The 23,229-nt window shown below is 43.8% G+C and overlaps 1 protein-coding gene across 2 annotated transcripts in view; it reads right to left on the reverse strand.

Moving 5' to 3' along the window:
• Positions 1–23,229, reverse strand: part of WDFY1 (WD repeat and FYVE domain containing 1) — a 55,205-nt gene that overhangs the window by 30,078 nt on the left and 1,898 nt on the right. For both annotated transcript variants that reach the window (XM_004004967.6, XM_060410404.1), the window contains exon 2: positions 2,776–2,843. In XM_004004967.6, coding sequence (XP_004005016.2) covers positions 2,776–2,843 — 68 coding nt within the window. The remainder of the gene's footprint in view (positions 1–2,775; positions 2,844–23,229) is intronic.

Below are 23,229 nucleotides of genomic sequence, written 5' to 3' on the forward strand. Positions count from 1 at the left end.
TATTGTGATGATTTGGTAAAATAGTACCAAGAAAAATGCATGGGACGCATAGTAGATGGGCTTTCCAGGTGGTGCTGGTGGTAAAGAACCCACCTGCCAAAGTAGGAGACATAAGAGACACAGGCTTGATCTCCGGGTCGGGAAGACCTACTGGAGGAGGACACAGCAACCCACTCCAGTATTCTTGCCTGGAGAATCCCACGGACAGAGGAACCGGGCAGGCTACAGCCCATGGTCCATGGGGTTGCAAAGACTTGGACATGACTGAGCATCTGAGCAGCAGCCCATAATGGAAACAGAAACTGACAGTTACATTTTTCTTCAGCTGAAGCAGATCCTGAAAGTTATTTTTGTTACGTGAGGTATTGTTATGATTCATAATTGGTCCACGTACAGCAATATTCTAAGGTTTCACTTACTGATCTCCTCTGTTTCATCATGGGGAACAGTTTAAATCCATGGATGACCACTAAAATGTCAACTGGTGAATCTGCAGTAGTTTCTAAAAGCACTTTTCTTCTTGTGTTTTGAATTTAATTTTAAAAGTCACCCTAAAACAGACAAGCAAATTTCTCAACATTCATTCATTCTGCTTTCTTCTGGCAGTGTTCCTGCAGTTTCATCAGCAGACAGTGCTCTAGCGGGAGGTAATAACCAGCCATCTGGAAGCAAAAGGCTGCATGCATGTATACAAACACGCAGGTGTCAGTCACCCACGGCACAGATGCTGTGCCTGTTCTGTTCTGTTTTTTCCTGATCCTTCCAGCCACAGAGTTCCGGGAGCTACTTCCGGAGGATACAGTTAAGCCAAGATAGCAAGGGATGGCAATGGAGAAAGCAAAGCCATGTGCTCAAGACTCAAAAGCCAAGGAAGAGAGTGTGTACTGCTGCTGCTAGGTTCTGGTGTCCCAGGAGAGAAATCAGTTATAAAGTGAACTAAGTATTTGGGGGAAATGCAAGCCAAGGGGTCACTGTACTAAATACTGGACATTAGTACAAAAATCCATCTTAGACTCTCCTTGTTCTAAAGAGCATGAACTCCACAGCTGAGGTCTCAAGGAAGACTGAGCTGTGGGCAAAATCTGAAGTGTAAGGGAAGGGGGAGGAGGAAGGAATCATAGCCAACAGCATTAATAAGACCATCCACAAGGATGGCAAACCATCTCCCAGCACTGGTAGAGGTCCCTGGGTTGCTGTGGCTATTTCCAGCTACGGATCCATCACTGGACCACTGGAAGTAAGGAGTTACTCATCTAAGAGAAGCCGCTTTTTTTTTTTTTCCCTGGTTGAGTAAAGGTTGGCTCAGAGGATGAGGGTGCTCCATCTACCTTTGTCCCACTTTCCCAAAATCCCAAAGTAAATTTATTAAATGGGCCTGTAAGGACATTTACTGAGACAATGGCCACTTCATGTTCCACACTGAGTAACCAAGGTGACCCATCCACAAATAAATGCGGATGCAGGACAGAAGATCCTACTGCCTGCACAATAGACCACGATTAGGGTTTCAAGTAGTCTTAACAGGCTAGATACATACAATGAAATTTTACTTTCTATAACAGTTTTTTATAACTATTTTATAACTATATAAAAGGGTCCTTTTATAACTGTTAGCTTTATACCAGTATTCCAAAAAGCCGACCTTGTTCTCATTGAATGGTTATCAAGACAGAGAAGGTGACCGGCCTGCCCAAGCTGTTAGTGGAAGGTAGGACAAAGGAAAATCCTGATAAACCACTAATCCTTTGAGGAAATGTTTATAGGATCGAAATCCTGCAGCTACCCTGCAATAAATGAGAACGTGCTAGCAAGACAGGCAGTGCTTAGAAGGGTGACTCAAGCTGACGGAATAGATATCTGCTGAATAACTGGCTGCTCTGCGTTTGTAACACACCCCACAGCCCCTGCAGTAACTCTTCACGGAGCTGCAGTGTCCACAGAGTTTGGCCCTAGCAAGCGCTCTTCTTTACAGAACTTCGTAATGGTCTTCAGTAACAGACCGTCAAGCCTGCCCCAGAACCGTGCGTCTTTTCCCAGGGGAGGGCTTCTGAACGCTGAAACCTTAACCAAGGAAAATCTCCTCATTAAGGACCGAAACCACCCGGAAATAAGCAGCTACAATGCCTTCCATGTGGCCACTGGGGTGACAGGACTTGATTCCAGCTTGGACCTGGGTGGCGCCACATCTTTTTTTTCAAGAAAGGATGGAGCAGTGGGAGAGAAGGAGGCAAAGCTTGGATCGGCAGGAAGGGCAGGATTTAACTGCAATTTTATGTCACTACATCTCAGGGCTCTTCTAAAATCTCAATACAAAAGCTTTATATTTGGGGTTTATTTTTAGAACATGTTTGACTACTGGGGAAAAAAAAAAATCTCCATTTAGGATGTGTCGTGCCTCGGACCAAATTTCTCAATGGTACCCAGAGTTTAAGAAAAAGTAGCATAAAAGCCCAGGCATGAGGCAAAGGAGTGTTCAGAATCCTGTTTTAGTGTCAGTATCAGCTTTACTAAGTAGAAAATACTAACGTAAGTTGGCAAAATGAAGACAAAGGAAAATGGGGGAGGTGGGCAGCTTTCCTCTTCCTATTTTTTTTTCCCAAGTTTTGTTCAAGTTGATTAAGTTAAACCAGTTGACTCAGCTTCCTTTTTGCAAGAGAAGAGGAGTTTTCCTGCATTTTAACACAGAATGCTGTAGGTATTAGGTAACAACAAGCTCATTTTGAAATTTAAACCATCAAAGACGTTTTTCTTGGGTGGAACAGTGCAGCTACTCACAGGCCATTGTGTGGTAAATGCTGGGCCAGTACTGACCGCTGTCTCTTTTCAGCCATACTCGGATAGTCCTGTGGAGAAAAGAAAAGAATGAGTAGTCTTTAATGAATTTATCCGCTTTGCCACCCAAGTAAACTTATTTTCAATACTATTTCCCATTGACCTTACAACATGTATCAATTGGACAAATTAGACAACTACACAGACACACAGACACACACAGAGTACATGGTGTATTATACTAGAATGTACATGTCTACACACACATAGAGTACATGGTGTATTATACTAGTATGTACATGTCTACACCTGTAACTTATATGCAGAGTACATCATGAGAAACGCTGGACTGGAAGAAACACAAGCTGGAATCAAGATTGCTGGGAGAAATATCAATCACCTCAGATATGCAGATGACACCACCCTTATGGGAGAAAGTGAAGAGGAGCTAAAAAGCCTCTTGATGCAAGTGAAAGAGGAGAGCGAAAAAGTTGACGTAAAGCTCAACATTCAGAAAACAAAGATCATGGCATCTGGTCCCATCACTTCATGGGAAATAGATGGGGAAACAGTAGAAACAGTGTCAGACTATTTTTGGGCTCCAAAATCACTGCAGATGGTGACTGCAGCCATGAAATTGAAAGACACTTACTCCTTGGAAGAAAAGTTATGACCAACCTAGATAGCATATTCAAAAGCAGAGACATTACTTTGCCGACTAAGGTCCGTCTAGTCAAGGCTATGGTTTTTCCTATGGTCATGTATGGATTTGAGAGTTGGACTGTGAAGAAGGCTGAGCGCCGAAGAATTGATGCTTTTGAACTGTGGTGTTGGAGAAGACTCTTGAGAGTCCCTTGGACTGCAAGGAGATCCAACCAGTCCATTCTGAAGGAGATCAGCCCTGGGATTTCTTTGGAAGGAATGATGCTAAAGCTGAAGCTCCAGTACTTCGGCCACTTCATGTGAAGAGTTGACTCATTGGAAAAGACTTTGATGCTGGGAGGGATTGGGGGCAGGAGGAGAAGGGGACGACCAAGGATGAGATGGCTGGATGGCATCACGGACTCGATGGACATGAGTCTGAGTGAACTCCAGGAGACGGTGATGGACAGGAGTGCTGACGACTGAGCGACTGAACTGAACATGTCTACACATACACACACACATAGAGTACATGGTGTATATACTAGCATGTACATGTCTACACACACACATATGCTCTATATATTTATTGCTGCTATTCAGTCGCTCAGTCATGTCTGATTCTTTGTGACCCCATGGACTAGAGCAAACCCAGGCTTCCCTGCAGCCTGGCCAAAAAGTTCATTTGGTTAACTGACTACACTGTCCAATAAAGTTCTTGGTGAAAATGAAAAATATGTCTTTCATTTTTACTTAGAAACAAATGAACTTTTTGGCCAACCCAATAGCTACCTACAGTTATGTCTATACATGGTAAGTTATGCAAGAACTAGGAGTCAGGATTCTAAATAATATCAATAACATGGAAAGTGCTTATTATACAGCGATATACCAACAACGCTGAGGACTACTGACTCTTGGCAACCAACTGCAAGCTCGGTGCCTTGGCCATCACACCGAAATGAGGAGAGTAGCTGAGGTCAATGAAAGAAAACGTTTCTGGAGAACTGGGAGAGACCTACATATAGAGTGGAGCCCGTTACCACTGTTCACTCACCGAGAGTTCCCAGCCATCTCGGCCTTGGGAGGAAACCCTTCCACACCAGTCGCTGGGCCTCTCCTTTCACCAGAGCACACGCGGGAGATGAGGAAGTCCTGCCCAGAGGCGGCAGAGGACACAGGACCAAAAGAGCCCAGGTTTACTATTCTGGCTCATGCCCTCAGAAGAACAGTAAGGAATGCCTCTCCTGCACTCCACCAAGCCTCCTGGAAGCTCCAGGCCTCTCCCTTCAGAGCGGGCCACTGGCCGCCTTGCCCAGCACAGCCATGCTCTGCCTTTGCCCGGAGTCCTAGCTCTCTCTTGTCCCTCACTGTCAGCTCGGTCACAGCCACTCTTGTATTTCCAGCAGCAACGAGATTCTGGCTCACGGCCAGCACTGAATTACTGTTTACAACCTTGAGCTAGCATACATTAAGGCTAAGTGCTGACACTCTCTGTTTCCATTCTGTTTGAAGTTCGAGACAAGAAGACTGGTCTCTGAGGGTAAAAATTGCAACAGTGGCTGCTTCCGGGGTTGAGAAAGGACAGAACACAGCAAAGGGATACAAGGGAACTTCCTGGGGCCATGTCAGGCTGTGGAGAGGTGGTGATGTGGGTGTATGTGTGTGTCAGAATCTGCTCAGCTTATTTAAGATTATTGTAAATGATCAGACCGTAATAAAGACAGACTAGATGTTGACCCTCATTCACCCAAATAAATAAGATGACTGAGCAGCACAGCGGGCATCATGCTATTTTATGTGACCTGGAGACAGGCCCTAGTGTATGAACTGCCATTTGTACAACACGTCCCATCTTCCAGCCACGGCGGACTGGTCACAACAGAATCTTTGCCAAGATGAATCCAGGATTTTCCTCTACATTATCCCACCTCTGATCACCACTGATCAGACCAGAGATTAGTCAGTTCCTTCCCTGGGAAATCAGAAACCAGGAGAGAGAAAGAGACTCATACCTCTCCGGGAGTTGAAATGACTGCTTCTGGCCACACGTTTTGCAGTTGGGACTGGAGAATTCTATACGTTAATAAAGGGGGAAGAATGAAGCTGACCTATGAGGAAAAGCTGGAGACAGTTCAGGTGGAGGGGCCTCACGCCAGCTGCTCTTGAGTCCCCTCCTGGGTTCTGAGGGTTCTGTGAGGCAGACGCCCCAGCATCCTCACCACAATCACCCTCAGCAGCTTCAGCGAACCCAAGTGACTTTCGTCGTTTGCAATCAAGCAGGTACTAATACACCACGTCTGCATGGGAACCATGAAGACATGGTGACACGCAGTTTCTTTGTTCAAGAGCCATCAAACGAGCTCCGTTACATGGTTCACAAAGCAAGAATCAGGCAGACTCCTCCATGAGTAGCTATATTGTGATAGAAGTTCTAGGAAGTTAAAGTTCACATCCAAAATTAAAAGGGAGAGCGAGACACAGATCAGACTAAAGCATGTGTAAACAGACCTATACTTTTTACTGTTTGTAGTTCAACATCTTAAATCAAAATTCGACACTTTTTGAGGTAATGTTTAAACCGCTCTGTTACTATTTGTGGGTTCCTGGTTACTGTTCACGGTTATTTAGTTTTCTTCTTCCACAAATCTCAGAGGTTAAGACATTTCCATGAACAGAAGGAACAGAACAGGAAGAGAAGGGGATGACAGAGGATGTGATGGTTGGATGGCATCACTGACTCGATGGACATGAGTTTGAGCAAACTCCAGGAGTTGGGATGGACAGGGAAGCCTGGCGTGCTGAAGTCCGTGGGGTTGCAAAGAGTCGGACAGGACTGAGCAACTGAACTGAACTGATGGAATAGATCTTTCTAGTTGGAAACCATTTAAATGAAGTTATGAAATAGAAAAAAATACTTATGGCATGGGAAAATGTTCATGATATAATGTAAAGTAAAAGGCCCTATATAAAATTGGTAAGTGCAGTATGATACCAACTTTATTTTACAATACATCTGGTCAAACCTCTAGATCCAACTATCAGTCTATAGGAAATGCAAAGGAACACAACAACCACCACCACTGGGGTTTACTCAGCAAAAAAGCTAGACTGCAGGAAACTCTATAGACAAATGACCTAGTTTCTTCAACACATAATTTGAAAGGGGGGAAACACAGAGATGGAGGACCAGTCTACCACTACAGAGGTGTAACAGACACATCAAGTAGTCATGTGGAGACTTATCAGACCCTCATTCGGTCAAACTGTTACATATACATGCCTATATTATCATGCTTCTGCTGCTACTAAGTCGCTTCAGTCGTGTCTGACTCTGTGCAACCCCATAGACAGCAGCCCACCAGGCTCCCCCGTCCCTGGGATTCTCCAGGCAAGAACACTGGAGTGGGTTACCATTTCCTTCTCCAAGGCATGAAAGTGAAAAGTCAAAGTGAAGTCGCTCAGTCGTGTCTGACTCTTCGCGACCCCATGGACTGCAGCCCACCAGGCTCCTCGGTCCATGGGATTTTCCAGTCAAGAGTCCTGGAGTGGGGTGCCATTGCCTTCTCCAACATTATCATGAAACAGCTGCAAATAGGAACACTGACTAGATAGCTGATACTAAAAGACACTGTTCTTTAGATGTGATAGTGTTGCAGGTTTCTGCTTGTTTTTTAAGAAGTAATTCCAGCCTAAGACACTGGACCTTGCCTCTGTTCTTGGCACGTCCACCAACATCCAACCCTCAGCACTCATGCCTCAGTGCAGCCTCCTCCCACGTTACATGGTGGGCTCCACCCTCCAGAACACCTCAGGTATGTCAACTACTGGCGACAGTCCCAAGAAGCCATGCAACCCATTGCCCCTGGGCTCAGAGACCACCAGTGGTGGTCTCAAATCCGGGGTTCAACTGACATGCTTGTGATTCCCACACCCAGACCCCGTATCCTAGCAAGCTGTCATCCTCAGGTGCCCAAAATACCGAGCTCAGGCTGCATCCGAAGCCCTCATCCCGCACCTCCCTGCCAAGGACTTTTCTCTCCAGGCAGTAGTCCCCCTGGGCAGCACACCGCAGGATGAGTAGCATTGGCATGGCCTTCCACACCTAAGGGCTTCCCTGGTGGCTCAGCTGGTAAAGAATCTGCCCGCAATGCAGGATACTTGGGTTGGATATCTGGGTTGCAAAGATCCCCTGGAGAAGGGAAAGGCTACCCACTCCAGTATTCTTGCCTGGAGAATTCCATGGACTATATAGTACATGAGGTCTTCAAAGAGTCAGACACAACTGAGCGTCTTTCACTTTCCCTCACCTAAAATCATCAATAGAAACATATAATGATGATCCTTAGGCCTGAACTACTAACACGAACTACTGACACAGTATCACATTTTGTTGACAGTATTTTGTTACTTAGTACAGAATGCTTATGGATACATTCCATTATGTATGTTCAACACGGGATGAAACAGAAGGAATTATAAGAAGTTACAGGCCAACTCACCTCTAAGCATTAAATCTGCTCAAGGAGGGACTTCCCTGCTGGTCTGGCGGCTATGACTCCATGCTCCCAATGCAAGGGGCCTGGGGTTCGATCTCTGGTTGGGGAACTAGATCCCATGTGCCATAACTGAAGAATTCACACGCCTCAGCTAAGAGTTCACAGGCCTCAACTAAAGATCCTGCATGCCACAACTAAGATCCAGTGCAGCCAAATAAATAAATAAATATTTCTAAAAGTTATATTAAGGCCTGTTCAAGAATTCTACTCCACTTGCAAACAGGCCAAGGCACTTAAAGACGAGGGTGTCGGGCAGCACCTTCCTTCACTCAAAGCGATTAACAAGCTCCCTATCTGTGTGGTTTTAAGGGTCTAAGGATCAGAATGCGGACATATTCTAAAACCCCAAAAATCAACCCCAAAAGTTGTAGTCACAAATGCGTCAGTAGTTCAATGGAGGCCTCAGGGTACGTGCTCTTCCCTGTGTCTTCTTGAAAGAAGAATGATTTCAGACAGCAGAGAAGCTGCTGTGAGCAGAAAACCTTAAAGTCACCTGCCTCTTCCATTCAATCATCTAACCTGAAAAAATCACGCTTTAACTTCATGAAGCTTCAGAATAACAAACTGGCCCGAGGTCAAAATGGGACCTACCTAGAGCCCAGGAAGTTTGAAACACAGTAGTATTTCCTTTGGAGGACAAACATCAGTACTACAATGTGGTCTGCACCCAGCTCAAGTGGACACGCTAGAAAACTGGCCAAGACTTATACTATTTGTTGGGGGTGTTTCACCTGAAAAAATTGTTTATCACATTCAGGCTGAGAGAAGACCATCCTTGCTTGCGAATCAGGTTTCAAATCAGGCAGCTGACCTTGATAGCTGGCTCTACTTCTATATTCACACGTTCTATCCAGAATCCCTTCTTTCTCTTTTTCGAGGCATACTCCTTTACTTCCTTGGGTAACAAATTAAAATCTCCGACTTCTGAGATAAAATCAGAACAATATTAAGTTCAACTACTCCAGCACTCTCAAGAAACTATGTATTAAACAAAGCTGTATAACTTCTGTTAAGTAACACAGAAATTTGTTTTGTATTTAGGATATGTCTCATTGGTTTAAAAAAAAACGGTTATTAAAATAGGCTTAAGTTGGGCTGTTTTATTTTTAAAAATCAACAAATTCCACAGACTAAAAAAAAGCAAATTGGAAACAATTGTCCACTGAGAGTCGGACACGACTGAGCGGCTTCACTTTCACTTTCCTGCATTGGAGAAGGAAATGGCAACCCACTCCAGTGTTCTTGCCTGGAGAATCCCAGGGACGGAGGAGCCTGGTGGGCTGCCGTCACTGGGGTCGCACAGAGTCGGACACGACTGAAGTGACTTAGCAGCAAATTGGAAACAAACTCTACTATTCACAACACAGTTTAGCAACATTTTATAGGCACAAACTATTAAAAGTTCCTAAATGATATTAATAAACTGTATCAAAGTATCAAGACCAGGTGGCTTTATTTTTACAAAAACTACCTTCATGAATGTCTAAGCCATGCTCTCTGTGTTACTTGATCAGTCATGTCCAACCCTTTGCAACCCCACAGGCTGTAGCCCGCCAGGTTCCACTGTCTATGGGATTTTCCAGGCAAGAATACTGGAGTGGGCTACCAAACCTGGGCCTCCCGCATTGTGGGCAGATTCTTTATCATCTGAGCCACAAGGGAAGCCATGCTCTGCACTAAGATAAAACAGCTTCCTTTTCCTTCACTGTTTTGACAACTTACACCCACTCACCTAAATTCATTGTATGTTTTGCTTGCTGCTGCTTCTATCCATTTTACTAGTAGGGGGATTTTCTTTGATAGTCTAAGACTGTGTCAACGTAGAAAAAAAAATTTTAGAAACGTGTTCATTTTGCCAAGCTCTATGTTTAGGTTATTTTAAAAACAATAGCCTGAAACTTTTCCAAAAGGTACTTAGAAAGGAAATGTGTCATTTTTTCCAGAGACTACATAAGTGCTTTTTAAACTTCCTTACACTCCTGCTGATCCTGCGGAGGGCTCTACCATCAGTCTCCTTTGCCCTCCTAGTCCGAGAAGCATAAACTCACATAGGGCTGCAGAGTTTTTCATGGAGAGAAAACAGAGAGGTCTCTTTGTAAGACTGTAGCCCCACTGTATCCACATCAAATCATCATCTTATTTGTCTTGCTGTTCACCCCAGTGGATCTTCATTCATTTAATTTCTGGGAAAATGAAAATGCCAAAGCTGGATTATATTCCTTTATTTTAAATAATTCAGACTGAAACTGCTGAGCAGGGCTAAGCAAGGAATAACTAAGAACAACAATAACGTACCATTTCCAGGGTTCTCATGATTTTTTGTCAGCACTGTACATTAGAACTACTTCTGTGGTAAGAATCCTGTTCCATTTAGTGAGAAACATATTACCTACCTAATAATAATAACAGTAATGATGATGATGATAAAAACAATAAACTGATTTAGGAATTCCAGGCTTGGCAACTGATTCTGCAGAAATTTTTTAACAGATGAAAAGAAAAGAACTATGTATTTTTAAAAGTTCATATGAGCCTTATTCAAAGGAGTAAAACTTAAAGGAAAATGCCACATAATCAAACGGGTTAATGACATATTAATTCAACAGCCTATATAGTCACTAAAATGAGTTATGATGACCAGGGAAGCATGAAGAAATGTTTATGACTTTTTTAAGCGCAATAAAAGATGACGGGACTAAATTCCACAGCCACGCTGAGTCAGGCTAAGCAGAGAGGGCAAGAAGGCTGATGAGGGGCAGAAAGAGAACACGCCTTTGAGGTAGACTAGGATTTTGGCTTCTGAGGAGGGCAGGATGGGGGGTGGTCCCCAGAGAAAAGATGTGGAGCAGCTGAGAAGCAGGAGGATCAGCAGGGCCGCCAACTATTAAACACTTCGTCATAAGCCTTGGGGCCTCCCTGGTGGCTCAGACGGCAAAGAATCTACTTGGAGGATGCCTGGGTTTGATCCCTGGGTCAGGACGATCCCCTGGAGGAGGAAATGGCAACCCACTCCAGTATTTTTGCCTGGAGAATCCCATGGACAGAGAAGCCTGGTGGGCTACAGTGCATGGGGTTGCACAGAGTCAGAAACAGCTGAGCAACTAACACTTTCATAAGCCTTGAGGACTTATTTTGTCTGATTTTTCAACTGTGGCTATCTCAAATTCTAAATGTAAAAACCGTCCATTCCCTGGAAGTATGCTTAACAAATTGTCACCACTGAGAGCAAGAGAGGGTGAGGAGTAAACAGGATCAGCCTGAAGCTCTGGGCAGCTGCAGGCACTACAATCAGTGCACGCGTGCTCACTCGCTCAGCTGTGTCTGTGGTCACTGTCTGTGAACCCACGGACTGTAGCCCGCCAGGCTCTGTCCATGGGATTCTCCAGGCAAGAATTCTGGAGTGGGCTGCCATTTCCCCCTCCAGGGGATCTTCCCAACCCAGGGACCAAATCTGCATCTTCTGCAGCTCTTACACTGGCAGGAGGATTACCACTGAGCCGCCTGGGAATCAGAAGCAGTTCCAAACAGGACGCAACCACTTTCTTTTCAGTGTGGCAGACTCTGAGAGGCTCTGTGGCCCCTCGGAGTCCAGCTAATGTATCCATGGAGGTCGGCACAGAGGGGTGAGGACACAAGGGCGAGAGGTGTTGGGTGGATGGGGCCTTGAGAGCAACAGTTACTCCCTGGGATCTGTGAACAGGGGCAGAGCTGAGCACAGACGTCTGGGGCAGAAAGGCAGGAAAGAGAAGGCACCACAGGCAGGGACTCACTGGCCTGAAAAATACAAGACAGTAAACCGTGCCTCTGTGCATTCAATATCACAGTAATCCAAGTCTATGCCCCAACCACTAATGCCGAAGAAGCTGAACTATTCTACAATGACCTACAAGACCTTCTAGAACAAACATCAAAAAAAAAAAGATGTCCCTTTCATCATAGAGGATTGGAATGCAAAAGTAGGAAGTCAAGAGATATCTAGAGTAACAGGCAAGTTTGGCCTTGGAGTACAAAATTAAGCAGGACAAAGGCTAATCCAGTTTTGCCAAGAGAATGCACTGGTCATAGCAAACACTATCCTCCAACAACACAAGAGACAACTTTACACATGGACATCACCAGATGGTCAATACCGAAATCAGACTGATTATATTCTTTGCAGTCAAAGATGGAGAAGCTCTATACAGTCAGCAAAAACAAGACCGGGAGCTGACTGTGGCTCAGATCATGAACTCCTTATTGCCAAATTCAGACTTAAACTGAAGGAAGTAGGGAAAACCACTAAACCATTCAGGAATGACATAAATCAAATTCCTTAGGATTATACAGTAGAAGTGACAAATAGATTCAAGGGTTGAGATCCCATAGAGTGCCTGAAGAACTATGGATGGAGGTTCATGACACTGTACAGGAGGCAGTGATCAAGACCATCCCCAAGAAAAAAAAATAGAAAAAGGCAAAATGGTTGTATGAGGAGGCCTTACAAATAAATGAGAAAAGAAGAAAAGCTAAAGCCAAAGGAAAAAAGGAAAGATACACCTATCTGAATCCAGAGTTCCAAAGAATAGCAAAGAGAGGTAAGAAAGCCTTCCTCAGTGATCAATGCAAAGAAACAGAGGAAAACAATAGAATGGGAAAGACTAGAGATCTATCTCTTCAAGAAAATTATAGATAACAAGGGAACATTTCATGCAAAGATGGGAACAATAAAGGATAGAAACAGTATGGGCCTAACAGAGGTAGAAGATATTAAGAAAAGGTGACAAGAATACACAGAAGAATTATACAAAAAAGATCTTAATCAACCAGATAGCCACGATGGTGTGATCACTCACCTGGAACTAGACATCCTGGATCTGAAGTCAAGTGGATCTTATGAAGCATCACTACAAACAAAGCTAGTGAAGGTGATGGAATTCCAGCTGAGCTATTTCAAGTCCTAAAAGATGATGCTGTTGCACTCAATATGCCAGCAAATTTGGGAAACTCAGCAGTGGTCACAGGACTGTAAAAGGTCAGTTTTCATTCCAATCCCAAAGAAAAACAATGCCAAAGAATGCTCAAACTACCGCACAATTGCACTCATCTCACACGCCAGCAAAGTAATGCTCAAAATTCTCCAAGCTAGGCTTCAACAGTACATGAACCAAGAACCTCCAGATGTTCAAGCTGGATTTAGAAAAGGCAGAGAAACCAGAGGACAAATTTCCAACTTCTGCTGGATCAGAGCAAAAGCAAGAGAATTCCAGAAAAACATCTACTTCAGCTTCACTGACAATGCTAAAGCTTTTGACTGTGTGGATCACAACAAACTGTGGAAAACTCTCAAAGAGGTGGGAATACCAGACCACCTTAACCGCCTCCTGAGAAATCTGTATGCAGGTCAAGAAGCCATAGTTAGAACTGGACATGGAACAATGGACTGGTTCTAAATTGGGAAAGGAGTATGTCAAGGCTGTATATTGTCACCCTGTTTGTTTCACTTATATGCAGAGTACATTATGCGAAATGCCGGGCTGGATGAATCACAAGCTGGAATCAAGACTGCCAGGAAAAATATTAATATCTTCAGATATGCAGATGACACCACTCTTATGGCAGAAAGTGAAGAAGAACTCAAGAGCCTCTTGATGAAAGCAAAAGATAAGAGTGAAAAAGCTGGCTTAAAATTCAACATTCAAAAAACTAAAAGATCATGACATCCAATCCCCTCACTTCGTGGCAAATAGATAGAGACACAGTGGAAACAGTGACAGACTTTATTTTCCTGGGCTCCAAAATCACTGCAGATGGTGACTGCAGCCATGAAATTAAAAGATGCTTGCTCCTTGGAAGAAAAGCTATGACAAACCTAGACAGTACATTAAATAGCAGGGACATGACTTTGCCAATAAAGGTCCATCTAGTCAAAGCTATGGTTTTTCCAGTAGTCACATATGGATATGAGAGTTGGACTATAAAGAAAACTGAGCACTGAAGAATTGATGCTTTTGAACTGTGGTGTTGGAGAAGACTCTTGGGAGTCCCTTGGACTGCAAGGAGATCCAACCAGCCCATCCTAAAGGAGATCATCCCTGAATATTCATTGGAAGGACTGATGCTGAAGTTGAAGCTACAATTCTTTGGTCACCTGATGCGAAGAGCTAACTCACTGGAAAAGACTCTGATGCTGGCAAAGACTGAAAGGAGTAGAAGGGGACCACAGAGGATGAGATGGTTGGATGGCATCACCGACTCAATGGACATGAGTTTGAGCAAACTCTGGGATATGGTGAAGGACAGGGAAGCCGGGCATGCTACAGTCCATGGGTCACACAAAGTCAGACACCACTGGACGACTGAACAACAATAAGAATAACTGCAGAAACATGCTCAACTCTTAAAGTTCACAGTGGAGAACTCTAGTGGCACAGACAACACCTTCTGCCTTCTACTGTATTGGGAGTCTAGAAAAGTTGTGGTCTGTTGAGTACATGCTGGCCACATCCTCCTGACAAAGATGCCAGCCAAGACGTCTGTTTTATACTTAGGGAAGCAGAAGCCAGGAGGGATAAAGCCCTACAAATCAAACAAGCCATCAGCAGCACTGGCAGATTTTCTGACTCTTGTCTACTCATCCTGCCAGAAGGTAATGAAAATTCACATTTCAAGGCAATACCAAAGTAAATAATTCAAAGTAAAGATGCTTCGTATGGCAATTAATGCACAGAACAATTTTCTAAAGGGCATTCAGCAAACTCTACATTTTATCCTCCAAAGCAGTGACTCCTCAACAGTAAGAAAACAGGAATCATTAAACTCCTTTTTTATCCAAATAAATGCAGAATGTGGAAAAGTCTAGGTTCAACCTCAAAACTCTCACTTGGTTAAAAAAAAAAAAAAAAAAAAAAAAACAACTTCTGCGCTAAACAGGAACAGTGATTCTAACAAAATTTCTCAGTACCTTAAGATCAACTATAGTATCCAATAAGATATTTACGTGCTTGGGGTGGTACATTGCAAGAACAAGGCCAATTCTTATCCCTCCCTGCTTGTGTGCGCTTTACAATGTGACTTTGCAGTTCTTCCCAACAAGAGGTGGAAGCTATTTCTCCAGCCTTGGAAATGGGCTGCCCTGTGACTTGCTTTGGCCCAAAGAACGTGGCTGCAGCAATGCAGTGCCGGCTCTGTACTGGGCCTGAGTAAAGGCTACATGAAGAAGAGGGGTTAACCCGCTAGAGGATGGACCACAAGGAAGAGAGCTCCAAGTGTGAGGTGACGCCATCCTCCACCAGTCTGTGGCCAGCAAGCCCGGTGAAAGAGACTGGATGAAATAAGCAGGGCCAACACGTGTATAAGCAAGCCTGGCTGTGAGCAGGTGGACTGTCTAGGGGATTCAGAGGCTCATGAGCAATGATGACAGTTCTTGTTTTAAGCCTCTGAATTTCACGATGGCCTGCAACACAGCAATAGCTAACTGATACAATGCCGCCTGTTCCAAGTAGTACATCTTTAAGAATAATTAGGACTCTGACCTTAAAAATGGAAATAAAAACAGCATTTGGCATTGACCAAGTGCCAAGAATTTCAGAGTATGGAAACGGCAATTCACTCCAGTATTCTTGCCTGGAGAATCCCAGGGATGGCAGAGCCTGGTGGGCTGCCATCTATGGGTTACACAAAGTTGGACACGACTGAAGTACTTAGCAGCAGCAGTAAACACATTAAGTCCACTTTTACTTTTAACTGAGCTCTAGGATCCTCACTTTGCTCAGATGCTAACTTGATTTCCAAGAAACTGAAGTTATGCAAAAGCACAAATGAACGTATTACTCTTAATTAAATATTACTCAATATTTTTCATCCTATCAAGAACAATTCTGTATGTTCCTTTACTAGAGTAGATACATAAAAACCAGACTAAAACCAACAGGTTTAAGAAAGAAGCACCTATTCCAGGGAGATGAATCTGTGACCTGTTCACAGATACTCCTGATGAGGAACAAAGATTCCTTTGATCTTTTCTAGCCCCTTGGTTTCACTCTGTCAAAGAACTGATCAAAAGCGAGTTAAAAACATACTTTAGGAAATCACCAAGTTTATAAAATCTCATTTACGTATGCTATAACACAGTAGAGAAAAGACAGATTAAAACATAATTTTCCTCCTGAAAAGCACTGGCTCTCAAACCCAGAGGCACCTTGTGCAAGTCACGATTAATACCGTTTTCAAACCTATCGCCCAATGAGAACATATATTTGGGTTCAGTACATATTATTTTCTGGTATGATTACTTTGAAAATCATGCCCATACTTTGATAAAGAGATTCAAATAGCGCATAGGTGTTTCTATAAAATCCCAAGGCCAAATTCTACCTTGCCTGATAAACACCAGCATTTCTAAAACCAGCTCTTTCAAAAAGCTCTCCAAAAAACACCCTAATCATCCCCAAATAGCTAAATTAAAGTAATTTAATCATCTTTAAATTGTAAACTGATATACAGGGCTTATTCGTTGAATTGGCTTAAAAGAATACAGAATATAGCATGTGTTACAAATTAAGCCCCAAGCCTGATTTCTTTTAAACTTGGAAAAAATAATAAGTTTGGGGAAATCTGATTTTCCAGTCGCTCTTAGGATTGCTGATGCTATTTTATACCTTGGTAAATGACCAAAGGTCATTTGTGTTACCTATGTCAAAGGATGTGTTTCCCTAGTCTGACAGTATCTCCAGGGCTACGGATAAAAATGCATAATTCTGATGATAGCCCGAGCAATTTCTACTGATACAACACTAAGATGTTGGCCTAAAAGGGAAAGGATGAAAGGATATGGTACAATGTTGTTTCAGTGGCTTCAGTTTTGTCTGACTCTTTTGTGACCCTAAAGACTGTAGCCCACTAGGCTCCTCTGTCCACGGGATTTCCCAGGCAAGAATACTGGAATGGGTTGCCATTTCCTCCTCCAAGGGATCTTCCCTACCCAGGGATCCAACTCACGTCTCCAGTATTGTCAGCTGGGTTCCTTAACAATCAACCACCAGGGAAGCCCTAATGGTACTATCTGCTTTTATCAAATAAACAGCAGTTTCCTTCCAGCCAAGCCTCTTGAACTCTGCCCTATTCATTACTATGGCAGAAAGCAGCCTTCCTCTTTGAATAACAAAGGGGGAAAACACTAGATTTTTACTGAATTAACTAAACTGAAAGGCAAGGAAACTAGCCTTTTTTGAATAAAGGAAAATCAGATTGGCTTAGAAATTTTAAATTTCCATCCCCTTCTACAGTCTAGGGAAGGAATCCTGTCCATGACGATGGGGACCCTCAGACTGCTGATTCTGTCACCGGCAGACTTTTACCCAGGGGCAAAGGACACGTGCACCTTCACCAGCCCCTAAATTAGAATAATGGCTCCACAAGCCAGGTGGCTGGGTCTTCCACCTGAGAAGCTGTTTTCTTTCTGACTTGAGGAAACATTCCTGTTGCTATGTTTCCACTGCCAGCCTCAAAATTATCTTTTGTGACCTCTGTGCCACCCAGAAGGGTAAAAGCTATTTTACCCTGTGAACCCGTGTGAGGGTAAAAGCTATTACAACCTCTGAGGAGCAGGAGGAGAGGATGGAGTCAGTCCAGGTAGGGTCCATGCAATAGTAACTTCCAAATTAAAAAACAAAAACAAAACAAAAAAACGTTCCAAACCCTTCACAGCCTTGAAGTCTTGAAATACAAGGGCAAACGAACTTAAAAGAAAAACAGTTGGAGATAGTGAGGCTGTTTTGCAATTCTGGTCCTTGCTTCTTCCAGATTTATTTACTGAGGATTTTCTCAAACTAACGTTTGAGCAACTTCCCTGGGGCTCCAGGGGTTAAGATTCTGAGCTCCCGATGCAGAGGGCCTGGGTTTGATCCCTGGTCAGGGAACTAGATGTCACATCCCACAACCAAGAGTTTGCATGCCGCAACTAAGGCCGGCACAGCCAAATAAATAAATATGGGAAAAAAATAAAACAAAACAAAAACCAAACTACCATTTGAGAGACCACTGACCTCCTGCTTTCCTTCTGGGAGTCTGGGATTTCGGCACGTGTGAGGCAGAGGCTGTCTTCAGGAACGTCCCCCAGTGACAGCCTGGGTAGCCTGAGCCTCTAACCAGCTTGGAGGTAGCCAGTGTGAATGTTTCACACGTGCGGGATAGCTTCTGGCTGGGGGAGTGGGACATCTGAGAGTCTCTACAGGGCCAGGACTCCTGGAAGCTCAGGCCTGGTTTCCTCTGGACTTCACCCCACACCTTTCCCTTCATCGGTTTTGTTTCCTGTCCTCCCACTGAAATACATCATGGCCGTGAGGATGACCACACAATGGCAGTCCTCCTTGTGAATCAAGGAACCTGGCAGTGGTTAGGGGGCTCCCTTACACAGCAAGCAGGGCAAGGACTTTTATAAGTGAAAACATGTGACTGAAATGACTTGTAAGCGACCAAATATGGAAATGCTGAAAAGGCATGACTCAAAGACAGTTATAAAGTCTGTAAGGGACCCTCCAAGTGCAAGTTCTCAGTTTATACACAAAACCAGAATGTTAACTGCTGTATTTTTGTTGTCTCGCAGTGCCTAAAAATAGACTCTTCCATTTGTGTTACAAAATAAAGTGAAGAAGTGAGAAGTGGGAAGCCTGGGCAGGAAAGCATCTATTGCTCTGAAACTATTCTATTCAGGCAGGAAATTTTCACTTTATTTACACACACACACGCATATACCAGGGGCTTCCTATGTGGCTCAGTGGTAAAGAATACACCTGCAATGCAGGAGACTCCAGAGATGCGGCTTTGGTCCTCGGGTCAGGAAGATCCCCTGGAGGAGGAAACGGCAACCCACTGGAGGACTCTTGCCTAGAGAACCCCATGGACAGAGGAGCATGGCGGGCTACAGTTCATAGGGCCGCAGAGTCAGACACAGCTGAGCACGCACACACATGCGTACCCAGAAGTCACAGTAAGCAAAGACACGCTTAGCTTCTGATGAGATTACAGCAATCAAGTGCAAAGTAAATGGGAATGAAAATAATAATAGCCAACACGCATGAAGTGCCTTCTCTGTGCCAGGTACCGTTCAAAGTGCTTTACATGTGAATTCATCTAATTCCCACAATTAGGAGGCTGGAGCCTTTATTATCTCCATTTTACAGATGACAAAACTACAACACTGGGAGACAAAAGTAACCTGCCCAGGGTCACATGGCTAGGATTCAAACTTAGGCATTCAAGATTCAGAATCTGTTCTAAACTATGCTATAAAAGAAAATGATCTTAACAATGAAAACCCACTCCTAACGACACAGCAATAGATGCTTTCCTGCCCAGGCTTCCGACATCTCACTTCTTCACTTTATTTTGTAACACAAATGAAAGCCTATTTTTAGGCACTGCAAGACAACAAAAATACAGCAGTTAACATTCTGGTTTTCTGTATAAACTGAAAACTTCCAGCTACACCAGGTTTCCTCCCAAGGACAACACTTAAAAATCAAGTTGCTTGTTTATTTAGCATTGTTTCTGTGTAACAGCTACTAAGTATACAGCTTTCCTTCAAACCATCTTAATATGCTTAGAAATGTCTAAAAGAAAACAAAAAAATAAACAGTTAATGTTTATTAGGGGGGAAATGTTTATGGGGGGGAGGAAAAAAGGAAGATGCTACCAAAAATATTTTAAAAGTTAGTCTTCTGTGATCTCTATTGCTTACCAGCCTAAGTGCAACATCCTAAAATATCTTAAAATATACGCAATCTCTCTTTGTTTGACTTAGGCCAGACAAAACAATTTCCTGCAGAAATCAACCTTGACCTTTAGGCCCCTGAAACAGTAGTATCAGCAGGCATCTCTCCAAACTCTATTTTTCAAAATTGAAGATAGCTAGCCCATAGCCTTAACTTACTGGTAAGACTTTTAGTAAGATTTTACCTTTAAAAAAATGCTATCTATCCTTTTCAACCAACTGCCTAAGTTTTTGGTGCAACTGAAAGAAGTTCAGAAAGCAAACGAGTCCAGGGAATCATTTCCTGTTGCCTCACAACATCTCAGTTCTGTCCTGAAAGTACAGTCTCATTTTCTGTTTCTCCGACCAGGAAAATGACTGCTACAGTTAAATTCTGAAATGTAACACTGAGGTTATTACTTTTATTTTTACAGTTTCCTGACTAGAAAGACAGTCATACTCCACTGACTCAAGAATATCTTTTTTTTTTACTTTACCAGTGTATCGTTTTTCTACGCTGCATGCTCAGATATTCTAGTTCCAACGTGCAACTGAAAACTAAAATTTAAAAATACTAAGGTTTCATGAAGAATGAAGCTTAAACAAAGGAATTTGTGTGTGTGTGCTTAGTCATTCAGATGTGTCCAACTCTTCCACCCCATGGACTGTAGCTCACCAAGCTCCTCTGTCCATGGGATTTCCCAGGCAATAATACTGGAGTGGGCTGCCATTTCCTCCTCAGGGGATCTTCCTGACCCAGGGATTAAACCCACATGTCCTGCATTGGCAGGCAGATTCTTTTATCACTGAGCCACCTGGGAAGCCCCAACAAAATACAAGTGAATGCATATGAAAGAGCAGCACCATTCTCTGTTAACCCTTCAGGGCACAGTAATCCCTGAAGGTTTCTGATCAGACCCCTAAACTTGCTGCCCAAACCATTACCAGTGACTCCAGGTCCCATGGAATTAAGCTGAATCCTCCATATTAGTTTATTACTCCTTGGGGGAATTCTCTGTACTTAGCACTGCCAGATATAGTTCAGTTTCACTAGGAAAAAGATGGGTATATGCAAATGGCTCCAGGCAAATACATCCCATAAACTGACCAAAAAAAAAAAAAAAAGAGGACAAGGTATAAACAGTATTCTTTCCCAGTGCCTCTCCACAGACAAGCACGATGAATAATTCTCTTTTGCATAAAGAAATGGCCCTCCAAGTGTGACCAGCAGCATCAGCATGGACATCACTGGGAACCTGACAGAAAGGCAAACTCTGGGGCCCAGCCCCAGACTTATTGAACCAGGATCTTTGTGCTTTAACAAGATCCCTCTCCATGTGACCCTGATGCACATGCAAGCTCTGAGAACCACTATCTAGGTAAATGAGACAAACAAGTACATTAAGCCTAGACGAGGGTTTCTCCAACTCGGCATTAATGACATTTGGAGCTGGACAATCCTTTTCATGAGGGACTGCCCTGTGTGTTACAGGATGTTCAACATCCTCTACCCACTAGATTCCAGGAGCACCCTCCCCCAGGGGGCATGGGGAGGGCAAAAGGCAGAATCCCAGCATTTCATACTTGTTGCCGGAGTCGTCAACCACTGACACTGCCTCAACTCAGGTTCTCCAAACATGTAGGACTAGGTGCACGGCAGAAAGAATTAGGGCCTCAGAGTCAGATCTGGGTTCAAATCTCATTCCCATCATTTACTGGCAATGTGACCCTGGGAATTAATAGTTACTTCAGTGCCCCTCGCACCTCAGTTTTCTAAATGGCCAAATGTCCGTTACAATAAGACACCTACACGACGTGTTCCATAAAACTCCCAGTTGGACCCACAATAAAATGCATTGATCTCTCTGCAGTAAAACAAAAGAATATTCATGCCACATGGGATAAATAAAGATTACAAACACTCTCATCTATGGAGGTCAAGTTTTAGCACCAGTGAGTTTTCAGGCCTAACTCACAAAAACACCTCTGACTTTTACAATACCCTGAATTTTGGAACTGTCGATAGGAGAAAGTGATTGAAACCATCTCACGGGGAGATGTGAGGACTGGATGCAGTCACATACGCTGGTCCAACTCTCTACTGAAAGAGGGAGGGGACTTTTAAAAGGTTAACTATTGCTATTTTTAAAGTACAAACTCTGGGGGACTTCCCTGGTGGTCCAGTGGCTAAGATGCCACACTCCCAATACAGTGGGCCTGGGTTGGATCCATGGTCAGGGAGCTAGAGCCCACATGCCGCAACTAAAAAGAACTCACATGCTACAGGGGCTTTCCAGGTGGTGCAGTGGTAAAGAATCCGCCTGCCAGTGCAGGAGAAGCAAGAGATGCAGGTTAGATCCCTAGGTCGGGAAGATTCCTTGGAGGAGAAAATGGCAACCCACTCCGATGTTCTTACCTGGACAATCCCAGGGACAAAGGGGCCAGGCAGCTACAGTCCATGGGATCACAAAGGCTCGGACATGGCAGACTGACCAAGCACACACACGATGCAGCTAAGACCCCCTCGTGCCAAGTAAGTGCATAAATATTTTGAAATAAAGAAAGATTTCAAGTACACATTCTGACAGTATCATTTGCTTGCTTTAAACTCTTTGATGGTCTCCCACTGCTTACAAACTGAAGTCCAAATCTTAACAGTGGCACACAAGGAAGATCCTTCTATAACTGGACACTGGGCCTTCCAGCTCTCAGTACACTTTCTGCTCTGGGCATCTAGAAATAACCATGATTCTATACCGCCTGCGATTCCCTCCTGCGATTTCCCTCTGCCTCGACCAGGGTCACAGAGACCATTCCTTCCACTAGTGATATCTCTTCCAGGAGGCTTTTCTTGAAACCCAGTGGTCACCCAAGGACCCTCCTTCCCCTGTGTCTCCCCAGCACCCAGGGAGTGGAGAGCACAGGGCCATCTCTTCATCACACCATCCAGCCCTTTGGGAACATCAATTTCAGCATCCGTGTTTTCTACCCACAGATCTAAGACAGGCCTGGCACACAGTAAGTGCCCAATAAATGCTTGTTTGATGATAAACGGTGGTCAGTGTTCTATTTCCTGGCTGGTTCCATCAGGTCGGGCGGGGGCCATAAAATCATGAATCAGAAGTTATATAAGGGCAAGTGCTATGACTTTTGCTCCTTGTTCTGTCTAGGGCCTGGCACTCAATAAGGAGATTATTTCTAAATCTATAAATGAGTGAATAAACAAACGATTGAAGAATATGACACAGACTTATGACAATGTGAAAACAAACCACCATATCCAACAACAAAAAACCTCATAGCCATATGGTTTCATAAATCTCATAAAGTGTAGAACCTGCTTCAACGAGTGTCGTGCCTCCCAGAAAGTTCCATGAGCCTGAAACACAAATTAGAAACCCAAGGCCCCAACCCCCAACCTGATACAGTCCTCTGCCAGGACCCTGCTGTGCCCCCATGAAAGTGTCTCCCAGAACACTTCAGTCCCAGAGCAGCTAAGTAATCACTTTCCATAAAACATTGATCAAC

The sequence above is a fragment of the Ovis aries genome, chromosome 2 (genome assembly GCF_016772045.2).
Source record: "Ovis aries strain OAR_USU_Benz2616 breed Rambouillet chromosome 2, ARS-UI_Ramb_v3.0, whole genome shotgun sequence".
Lineage (NCBI taxonomy): Eukaryota > Metazoa > Chordata > Mammalia > Artiodactyla > Bovidae > Ovis > Ovis aries.